A 12,112-nucleotide genomic window follows, 5' to 3' on the forward strand; every position below is an offset into this window, starting at 1 on the left:
ATGTGAAAAATGCTTCTGAAAATACTTTCAGCAACATGAAAAACATGCTTTTTTCTAACATCACACCATGTATGCTTGCTTTTCCTGCACTTAAAGACCAAGTCTTACACCTAGACCTGAGAGTTTTGAACCTTGAACTTTGTAAATAGATGAGTACACCATAAAACAGTGAATATTGATGCCACGCAGGGATTTGCCTAGATTACTCTTGAGAAATTTAACGTTTGTTTCAGTAGCAGAGCATTTACACAAAACAGAGAGCAATCCAGTGAGAGAGGTATTTTACCGGGCCTCTAGGGCTTGGTCCCAGCTCTCCAGCTGGGGAACCATGGAGGACAAGGACCACGGAGGCAGGTGTCTCCTTGCCCCAGCTACGCCGCTCCTGAACTCCCAGCTTCGGCAGCGAGACACACCTGACTACTTCAGGACCTTCTGCACACCCCCCTGTAACAGCCAGTGCTGCTACAACCGACAGCAAGACCAGACCAGCGAAGTCATTCCTCTACCAACAGGACTATAAACGTTACTTAACATTTATTTTTAAGCATCTGTTTTATTACTGCATTTGCAAACTTGACATTGAATTTTCTCTCTGAAATCAATATATATCACTGACCTTCCCTGCATTTAGCAACATATGTATGTATAGAAAAGATTTATTTCCCTGACTCATCCTCTGAAGAAATACCCACAGTATCGAACTTCTTGACAGGGGGCTGATTTTTCATTTCTAAAAGCAGCAAAAGTGTTTGCTGCTTTATGGTATTTTGGTAGACTGGGATAGGAATAAACTGCAAATGAGCATTTTGGAAACCAGTTTATTTAGACATTTCATATTTTCCTTGACCTTGGTAGCTTTGGGACTGTCACCAGTAATCCAGCAGCATTTAGGAACTCTCTACACCTGCAAAGTTGTAATCCGCTGACGCTCAGACAGAGATCACGTCTTTGGGAGCCAACAAATTTCTAATGAATGATGGCATGTAATTGACTCATGGACTCCAAGCTTGTCTCTTGGCTGGACTAATCCTTCAGTCTCTCACAATACCGCTAAGTAATGCAGTAAGTGCAATGTCTCTCCTTCAGCATGTATTTGCATGCATACCTGCATTTTTTCATGACAATGGACGTGCAAGGAGTGCATCTACTTATGCTTCTGTTTAAAATGTCTGAAGCCTCCAATGCAAAACTCACATCATCCAGGCATATCCAGAACGTATGCGTCACAAACCATACTTACCGTAGTATATTTTCCCAGCTGGCAGAGTGAGGGAAAGGTTTCCTGGTGAGCTTTTCGGATCTTCTCAGTGAGATCATCCAACTCTGCTGTCATTTCATAGTTTTCTGTGGACTCCTGCTTTGAAGGTTCCTTCTTCTTTTTGTTCCTATCATTTCTGACAGCTATAGAAAAAGCAGAGACACAGATCACAGATCACATCACAGCACCCTATGTTGCTCTTACTGCTCTACTTCAAAACACTGCAAAATGCTTTTATTTTAAACATAAATTATTTTAAGTGGGATAAAAATGTTACATGCAGAGAAAACCAATGCAAGCTTAATTACTCAACTGTAAGAATTAGATTTAATGGAATAATGATGAAACCAAACTTCCATAGGTGCTTGCTGTGGATGTACCATCACACTCCATGTAGAATCTCTTTTCCAAGAAAGTCTACTGCAACTTCACATGTATTGTGCCTCAGTGTGTCTCCGTAACTTTGTGAGGTGGGATTTTTTCATTGTATCATTACAGCTGTGCATGGTGAATGGCGAAGTCCTTTGCAGTGATGCAGTCAGTATTTTATTGGATGTGAACAACACTAAAGAAAGATAGCAACTGTCTCTCAAATTTCACGGTATGGAAGATAACAAAACCCATACTAATACAAACTCTACCAAGCAAAAGTTATTTAAAGGGAAAGTTAAATTTGAAAACAGTAAATGAAAGAAGATGAAACACATTAAACTCGAGATTTGAAGATCAAAGGAGAAGCACAAACACTTGAAAGAGTAAAAATGGCAGTGAAGCTATCTGAAGTTGCTTGCCATCTGCTCCTGCGCTCAGATCAGCCTTCTACCTTCCTCCGGCCGTGAGGGATTACTGGAAATATGCATTGTGCAGCACCCGTGCTGTAATTGATTTCCCACATATTTGTGTTTTGTAATAAAATATGACAGCTGCTCCATCACCATGCTACTCTTTGTTCTTTTAATGAAAATAGCTTAATTTTACAAAACATGCCCAGGAGATAAGTCTATGTCCGCAGTATTGCCAGTACTTGTGAATTTTATCAAGAGGCTTGTTGTTTGCTAAAGCTAACGTCTTAAGCATAACCAGATGCGTAAGGCTTTACAACAAAGCCAAACAAAATCAATCCCTCTCCCCAAAGACTCCATGTCAATATTAAACACCCTAAAGACTAAACGCTGCTGGACAAATAAAAACCAGTTCTAACATTCACCGGTGTTCAAAACCTCATGTTATTTAAACCAGTGGCCTGAACTCTTGAGGGTGCGGCTCACGTGAGAGTGGCTGGGGATTTTGGATGGCCAAAGATCTGCCCATTCTCATTCATACTGTCCTGCCCCAGAAAGCGTATCTATCTGTGCCGTAGGGAGGGAAGCACAGCAAAATGGGCAGATGCCCAGAGCCACCTCCATGCTAGCTCTTTTCCCCCATGGGCTCCCCAGGCCCATCTCCACGTCTTCTGCGGTTGCTTCTTACATGCCTGTGAACCACAAATGATCGCAAAGAGCAGACAAATGGTGAATGTTTCAGGAGGAAGAGGAGTTTCGATCCAGTCTCACCTACAGCATCTGTTCAAGAACGAATGACGCGCAGTTGGATTCATTTTCCTCTGGGTGTCATTTCTGAGAGAAAATGAAGAGTGACACGGGAAAATGGTGGGGTGGGAAAGCGGAGTCAGGGGCTTCTACAGAAATAATGTAATATGTGTAACAGAAAACAAGGGGTAGATGCAGTGAATATTGTTGCTCCTTTACAAGGCCATCAGGCACATACTCCATGTGACGAACGGCTCTGGTTTTCTCACTAAAGGTTTGACTTTGCAACTGAGAGAACTCTGACCCTGATCCAGCAGGTATTTTAAGGATGAACTTGACTTTAACTGTGTGAACAGACCCGCACTGAAGTCAATGATGTGCTTTGCTGGATCAGGGCTGGGACGCTGAGCACCCCACCGGATTAAAGCCTAACTTTGAACACCATCAATTCTGGTGTCTGGAGTAACAGAGACTCAAAGAAGGCCAAGAAAGGTGGACACAAAAGGTACCTTCTTGTGAAGGTTCAGTGCTACCACTGCAGTCAGGTTTAGGGGGGAGTTGGATCCCCCCCCTCCTTTTACAAATATTCCCCTAAAGCCAATGCCCCTATTTGTTTGCCGGACCCCAGGGTAGAGCACAAGTACGGTCTGTTGCATTGAAAAAACATCCAGGACCAACATGTACACATCTCGAGTGCTCCAAACTGCCACCAGAAGTAAATTCTAATCTCCGCTGTACTTGGGTGATAAAAGAGCTCCTTAGAAAATTATGTAAACTCCTACACAAGCACAAAGAGCAATAAGCCTTTGTAATAAAGCCCCGTTTACTTATAGCTCTACGAGCTGATTGACAAATTTGCCAAACAGGTGGCCTCAGCAACTACTTATCTCAATAGCTTTGAACTCCTCCTGGAAGACAAACACGTTATTTAGGCCAGGCTTCGGAGCAGCTGCCAAGAGCTCCCAGAGACCAGGAGATAATTCCGGCAGGAACCGCGCCATCGTTCCCGTGCTACGCCGGCACAGCTCCCTCTGCAGCTGTACCTGAAGTCCCTTCCCCTCCAAAGGCCACCAGAGACACAGCTGCTGGTCAATCCACATCACCAAACTGGCCCAGCTCTGTCCTCTTTCTTTTTGGGCAAAAATCACTGAAGGGTAGGAAGGGGAGACCTAACACATCCTGAAAACTAAGAACAGTTTTTGTTCACCTTTTCTTCTACGATTCCGATAGCCTTTGTAATAACGATAAAGCCTGAACAACATTCATCTTCTTACTTTATGTATACTTTTTTTATTTCCTACATTTGCCTTCACTAAGACTGCATCAGACACGGCAGTGTTTCTATATTCCTTGTAAGATAACACAATACAGTGCTGACATATAACACCCAGGCTCCAAAAATATAAAGAATTTCAATAACGTTGAACTATTACGCAGATTCAACTACAACTATAATTCAATGCAAAAAAACAAAAGAGAGAAAAAGATTAAGACAACACTATGTTTAAAAGAGTTAAATAAAAATATATAAACACACGCATTTACCCAGTAAATTTAAAAGCCATCACTGCTCTGGGAACAGGAACCGTCACACTGCGTGTAGGAAGGGTTTTGGATTACAGCTTATGCTTATATTACATAAATCACACCTTTTTGTATCTTGATCTTTACATGCATATGATCACATCAATCCCCGATGCAATTCCACTGCCTTTTAATGATGATACGCTGGTGATGAATCTGTGTCACAGTTAATGCTACCGTAGAAAACTCAGGTTATGAATTTCATTACTTGTCCACTAAATTCTGACTCGATGGCTGCATTATTTAAGAGCTCCCGACAGGGGACAGTATGGAAGCTCTCTTGCCCTGTGAGAAATACTAGAAGTTAAAAACCTAAAAAAAACAAATAAGGTGTTGGTGGTGGGGGAAGAGGATGAAAAGAGGTGTGTCTTGGTATGTGAGGAAGCCACGTCCGCGCGAGTCTCAGCGCTGCTCGGACGGCTGAGCGACGCACGCCCACGCCTGAGCACGTCTGCTCCGATCCATCTTCCCGTGACAGCTTCCTTGTCCCCTCGACACACACGCCAGAACTTGCACTTCCACACCCAGAAACCTCCAGGCAGCTGCAGCAGGGTTCGTAAGCAAACGAAGGCACTTTCTTTTGCCTTAGCTTTAAGGACCAGCCCTTACCCTCAAACGTTCATCCCCCTAACCTGATGGTAGAGGGGCTGAACATCATCTCTTGCACCATCCAGTTTATTCTCCTCACCCCAGGTTTGCCACTGCTTTCCTTAGCCTCAGACACATTTTCCCTCTTCTGCTTGAAGCGATGGGCAGGGCACATGAAAGCTGCAGGAGGGAAGGATGCTTTTTTCAAGAAAAGCAGGGCCTGCGGTAGATGAAACTAAGTATAGGAAAGATAGGACCTCCGAGATAGGTCTCGGAGGACCCCAGTGCTCTTATTTAGCAACCACGCAGCAATTCTCTTGCTTGAACGGGATCATTTCAAGCATGTCGTAATGCTGGTAATTGTCCAGTCTTAAACGCAAGCCCCTCAGGTCCACCAAACTTAGTCACCGCTTGGCCTAAGAAGAGTCTGGGATCCAGCCCAAGAGATTTAGGCAGTTTGTAGATAATCAGGTAAAATTATGGAATAGTGAGTGTTCGTACTCCCCTTTGTCAAAGGTGACACAAACCTGTCCAGGGGAGAACCACCTGCAGCTCGCAACACGCTATTTCCAATTACTTGCATAACCTTTGCTTCCCCAGATGCCCAGAAGATAGTTAGACAGCACCTTTCATATGTTATAATGATTAATCAGCTATAAATTCATGACTTGAAATGCTATCATTGCAGTTTTGCCTCTTGGAGATCCCCATGACCTTTGAAAAGCTTTGTGTACTCGTTAACTGGTTTTGTTCCTGCAGCGACAACTACTAGTGTTTCCAGTTAGTTCGCATTCCTGTAAAACCACACTTCTCTTGTCATTAAATATTTTGGAAGTTACTCGTTAAACTAACAAATCTCAAAAGCACCATAAAGCACACAGAGCAAGTCAGTAATTGCACAGCGCTGGGTGCAAGGTAGGCTTTCAAAAAGACTCCTTTTGTTTGCAAACGCTGATGAGAAGAGAAATCAGAGGTGAGCTGAGGCAGGACCGCTGCAGACCTGCCAACTCTCCCCTCCGGGCAGAGGCTCGCCCTCCCGCCTGCTCTCCTGCACCTCGGGAAGCCATCTATCCCTTGCCGAACACCAGGCAGCCTGGGCTGCCCAACATCACGGGCAAATGGTGCCACACGTGGGCGGTGGGGTCGATGCTCAGCACTGCACCCAGGGCTTCCAGGAGCACCAAGCTGCTTGCTAGGGTGGAAACCCGCAAGTCTTGTACAGCTCCTTTACACACTGACTTCTCCAATTCCAATGGCAGCTGCTAAAAATTTCTCATTCTGGCAGAAGTCAGCAGCCGTGGACAATTTCAGTCAAATATGCAAAATGTTTACCTATTGCCACTGCCAAGTTTGATCCACCAGGATAAATGCCCCACACATACCACGCGTCACCCTTCTCCCCATCATCCTTCAATAAACTGTGCTCACGGTAATGAATGGCAGTCCGTAAGGACATCTTTCACAACAGTCACCTTGGAAAACCTCGAACCAAGGGACCAGCACCCCCGATGCTGCAAAAGCTCTCCGACCCCAGCTGCATATCACCCCAGGCCAGCACCCAGCTGCACATCACCCAGGAGCCAGTGGAAACAGGTAGAGAGATGAGGGACATCAAGGGGGTTGGTTTTTCCATCTCCAGCGTAAGAAAAGGAAGAAAATAACCATCTTGAAAGCAACACGATCACGGTTGACAAACTGACACACCATCAATTCAGAATGGTAGGACTCCTGTTCACGTTTTAACAGCAATGCAATCGCAAGCCAAACATAGCATTAAAATATGCAGAACACCAGGTAGTTATAAATAAAATTGGTTTTCCTAGGTCATGATTTCCAGATGAAATAATGCTTTCTTTTAGGCAAAACTGCTCAGTCTTTAAAAAGAAGAGGAAACTATCTTAAAACAAATTCCCATGCCAAAACTGAGCTTTGACATATGGAGAACGATTGGAGGCAAAGCACGTTTCAAATACAAAACTCTCCTTTCTACTGGACAAGGCCAGTGACAAGTACACGGTCATGTGAGGGGCTTCAAGTACAAAACCGAAACACACGAAAACTGCATATTTTGTACGTGATTCAGAGAAATCAACCATGTCAGCTGTTGGGTAAAATTGCCACAAGAAAACATCTCAAATTAAGTGAGATAGTATCTCTCTACAGACACGTATCAAAATTAACAGGGAGCACAGAGAAACAATCATGGAAGAAATTTCATAAGCACCTGGCACGCTATCATTTTTCCCCAGGCACAGAGCGAGCACATACATTGCAGAATTCAAGCCCGCTCCTGGTTTCCTATTGAGAAATAATGTTGAGCTATGGCAAACGCGCCCCGACCAACGCTCCAGAAGCCTCAGTTCAACAATGGGGGAAAACACCACAAATCCAGAGGACGCCGTCCTGTGGGCTGCCTTCACGTACGCTGGCTCTTCCAGCCACTGGTGGTATTTTTTTTTTTTTGACAAAGGTGAATCTGAACTCTGTCTCGCAGCTTTGTATTATTCATTACATAATTGCTATGTTTTATTAGAAATATGATCTATTATAACCTTGAATACGGTAACTTAAATGACATTGAAAATTAGATTATTCTGATTATTAGAGAAGTGAGAAAGGTACTAAACATTTGTAAGGCTGATAATCAATCAGTGTATCCATCTGAGTGCAATAAAAATCAATCAGGAGGTAGTGCGTTTAAATCTAATTTTTTAAGCATGACATTTTCTTCTGAGTTTCTTTTTTAAATGTCACCCTCTTCTACAACAGTGATTGATTCTATCCCCAGGGACAGTTAACTCCAACTGTTTTATTCATTGCACTGAGCTCTTGTATCCACAGTCTTTTCTCAATATCAAATTAATGACAACAATAATATTTTCATCAAAATGTGAAATTCAGAAATACACATTCATGGAATCAAAACAGCAAGAAGCACGACAGTACATTTAAATTGGTTCAAATACCAGGGACCTTTTAACTAGCAAGCAGCGTATTTTATTGATGAAAATGGTGGAATTTTGTGTCCCTCCAGTTCTCTTTTTTCCCCCCATAAACGAGAAGGCCAAGGATTTGCTTGTTTTAAAACATAATTCATTTAGAAATGTTTCAGTAGTGAACAATGAATCACTAGCTATAGGGAGTCGATGAGTAATTACCTATGCCTCCAAAATAACCTTATTAGGCTATTGTAAGTATAGGGGAGACCTTTGATACCTATAGCCTAAGGGCCTCTATTTTTCCATTCATGCACAGGGGATTTATATGGTTATATCCTATTATAACCAACGAAAGCAACACATCTCCCATTTATGTATGAGGATAACTGCAGGGTTAATACATCAAGAACTGAGTTATAAGAACAGGTTTCATTATATGAATGAATGATACAAATGGATGCTCTACAGCTTTATTTAACTGGCCTGAAACTTGATCTGTGGTTTCAAGGATTCCATCAGCCTGAAAATTTTATTTTTGACATGAAATTTGGCACCTGCTATTGTCACATCCCTGAAATATTAGTAGATGGAATGAGCAAAAAAGGAGTTTCTAGTCCCTTGAAGAAAAACAATACTAACTGAACTTAGACGTAGGACCAAAATTGGCAAGCCAATGCAGAACAACAGGCTGAGAAAAATACCCCTTGAAGACAGCTGAAAGGTATGGCTTTGGTATTCTTTTTTAAAATTTATTTTAAATTATTATTTTTATTATTTCACTTCACCATCATTTCAGAGAAAAGTTTTTTTTCTCTTTTTGATTTTAAGACATCCAGAAGCAAAACCAACAGCTATCATACTCTGGATATCTAGAACTGCCAATCCAGGACCCAAAACCACAGCCGAAGGAAAAAAACTAGTTCCAAAGGCGGATTTGGCTTGAATGGTGTAGAAGGCTCCATAAAGTGCTTTAGCAGGAGAAAAAAAAAAAAACCAACTGTTTCCAGGTCTACGAATACACCATTAATGCCGGTCTTTGTATTGACTGCAGTATTTCAGGACTGGTTCAAGTTCTGCAGAACATGCCAAACACAGTAACAACTGCCCAAAGAATAAAAATCGGGACTCCAGAAATACAAATGAAAACAACCCCCACTATAACAGGTCCTAGGAACAAATGAGAAATTAAGAAGTTGCAAAAACAGAAAGATAGCAAACAAGTGGAACAAAACTAGAAGAAAAACTGTTTTGCAGCGTGCGGGTGTGGGCAGGCAGGAGAGACGACGAGAGGAGCAGCTGAATTGATGCCAGGATGTACAGGGCACAGTATCTGCACCAGGGGCTGCACCTAAAGCAGACTCCTTGGTCTCCCTTACCATCTCCCTACATATTGCAATCAAAGTAGGCAGAGAGACGCAATTATACATTTAATGATAAACTGCTTAAATAGCATTTGCCCTGCAATTTCCATTTTCAAAGTGCTTTAATATCAACTAATTGCCAGTGTGAAATAGGATAATCCACATACTCTCAGAAGCTGATGCTTAAAGAGCTACTGAAGGTTGTTAGCATTAACAACCGCAGGCAGAATAAATCACTAGTATTTCCCATGAAAGCCCACCAACACATCTGCAATGGAAATAGCCTAGCCATACCTATTGACTAAGACTAAATTTACTCACTGATACATTTCCATCTGTATTTCACATAGGCATCACCTCAAGTTACTTAAAATAGCCAGAAATTCCCATTAGCGAGATGGAGCATCTCCATAGGCAAGTCCCACAATGTCCCTGTGCATCTTGTGCTGCTGTTCGGTTAATCTACACATCCGTCATTCCCTCCTCGTTCATGCCCTGCACCATGTCTCTCTCAGTATTCTGCATGAAATCAGTCACTTCCTTACTCTAAATGTAAACCTCACAATTTTTATTAAGATCTACCATGCCACCTGCAACAGGTTTGCAGAATAATAGCATCACCCGGGTGGATATTGCCAATCGTCCCTTTCCCTGCTCAGTGCAGGAACGGGAAGGAGCTTTGGGAATCAATCACTCCATCCAGGGAGGTTTCCCAAACTCACAGGGCTTCTGCGGGTAACTCACTGTGAAGTGCCAGCCTATGGCAGAATCCCCATGGAACGAAAACCATTAGGGAAACAAAGTATTGTGCTTATTATCTACTGGTTTGGCTGCCAAAATCCCAGTGGATTTACTAGTAATTTCTGTGGCAGTCTAGATAAAATTCTGCATATAGCTGGTTAAACTGAAATACTCTGGGGAACAGGAGGACGGCTTTTCTGGAATTGCAGTGTCTTAACACATTAGCTAAAAATACACAAGACCACAAACACAATGTGATTATTCTTTCTCTTCCTTACAGTGGTGACCAAGTGCATATACAGCTGTTGAAAAACACTTCTCAATACTCAGCCCGAAACTAAATTTCTATTAAGCTATAATGCATTTGTTTTACCATAGGCTGGGTAAAGAAAACATCCCTAAATTTCAAACTCTGAACTTTCAGTCAGAAATCACTGAGAGACCATTAAATCTGTCTCATCTGATTTCGGCTGTTCAAGTGCCCTTTCGAGCTACCTTCTCAAAGCAACTGCCCTTTCGAGCTACAGTCTTGAAGCCTGGTACACTAACTCTTTATGGATAACCGATTACAAGTAAAAATACCCTGAACCTGACCTTTTTCTCCAGGGTCACCAAAAGGTAAATCAGTCTACTCATCTACAGATATTACATTAATTTCTCTTAGGAGACAGTCATGGTAGCACGATGCCTCACAACCGGGAGAAGCTGGGGTTATCCAAAGTCATCAATTCAATTTGCTGGGCATTATCCAGGACCGCTGATGGGCAGGGAAGTGCACGGCTGTAAACTAAGACCAGACACTGCACTCTATTCCTGCCCACTGCCTGGCCTGACTGTAGCACTTCGTACCACTGCAGCTATTTTATTTCTCATCCTAACACGCACAGAGGAAAAGAACATGACTTGCTTTTTACTCAACTGGAAAGCTACCATGACAAATTGCAACCTCTTTCCTGACAATGCCATTAATAGACTCCTTCAACAAAACAACTTTCCATAATAAGCATATTCATTCAATGTAATGAATGAGTCTCAGATACGGGACAAATTCTGATTAGGTATGATAAAACTGACTTGATGGGACAGCAAATGGAAAGGCTACAAAAAAAAAGGAGGTGAGCTAGAAGACCCCTTCCCTTTGCTCACACTTGGCCGCTCAGTACCCAGGGCAATGGCTCCCCAGAAGGAAGAGCAGAAGTTCAGGAGCAGTACCAAAACAGAATGCCACCTGCATTTCTCCCTTTTATTATGGCTGGTTTCATGCAGTGAATGCAGTTTGGCTTTCCCCAAAGAGGGTTCAATCCTACGTTATTTACCAGAATTAAAAATAACAGCCCCAACTTATCACCACTGTTGTTTTTGTCTTGCAGTGGTGCTACTCCACCGATTGCAGCAGAGTCCTATTAGTGTAAAACTACAGTAGCGTAGTGGGAGATCAGGTCTAATATCTGTATGTGCAGATGGATAACACCGCATTCATACCTAAGTTTCATTTCTTTGTTTTGCCCCCAAGGCTAAATTTCACATTTGTACCTCCTGGTGTCTTGTGCAATTGTGTAAAGGTGCATCTAGCAAGAGAGCTGCCAACTGACAACACATCTGAGGAGGCTTGCGTGCGCCGTGTACTTCATCAAATACAGAGAACACATTGCCTCCCACAACCGTAAACTGAGCTCATGAAGGTGGAGGAACAGTTGTTCCCGGCGCGTTTTAAGAAAGGGAACCGTAGTCTTGAATCACAGCATTAGCCTGTGTTACAGCCTCGGCAGCTTGCAGCGCCGGCCTCCCACTAGGCCAGGGATAATAAAAGCAAAGAAATAGCTCAGCTACTATTTACCTATTCCTCTGAAGCTAACGTGGAAAACACGCCATTATGAACTTGCACGAATTCCTTCCTAAGGACGAAGGCTTGTTGATACTCCTACTACTAAAAAAACAAAATAAAGAAATAAAATTAAGATCAGGAGGTTATTTCCAGCTCTCAAGGTGCCAGGGCTGCCCCTGAAGCGGTGGGCAGGGGGGACACAGAGTGTGCGGCTCCACAGCCGTGCTCAACCTCCCTGCCCGGGCTCCCCTCCTGGCCGGCTGGAGCTGCCGCCGAATGACCTGCTC

The 12,112-nt window shown here is 43.0% G+C and overlaps 1 protein-coding gene across 2 annotated transcripts in view; it reads right to left on the reverse strand.

The window, feature by feature from the left end:
• RARB (retinoic acid receptor, beta) overlaps nt 1-12,112 on the reverse strand; it is a 69,554-nt gene that overhangs the window by 20,363 nt on the left and 37,079 nt on the right. For both annotated transcript variants that reach the window (XM_009578694.1, XM_009578702.1), the window contains exon 3: nt 1,241-1,401. In XM_009578694.1, the coding sequence (XP_009576989.1) occupies nt 1,241-1,401 (161 nt within the window). The remainder of the gene's footprint in view (nt 1-1,240; nt 1,402-12,112) is intronic.

The sequence above is a fragment of the Fulmarus glacialis genome, unplaced genomic scaffold (assembly GCF_000690835.1).
Source record: "Fulmarus glacialis isolate BGI_N327 unplaced genomic scaffold, ASM69083v1 scaffold15260, whole genome shotgun sequence".
Classification (NCBI taxonomy): Eukaryota; Metazoa; Chordata; class Aves; order Procellariiformes; family Procellariidae; genus Fulmarus; species Fulmarus glacialis.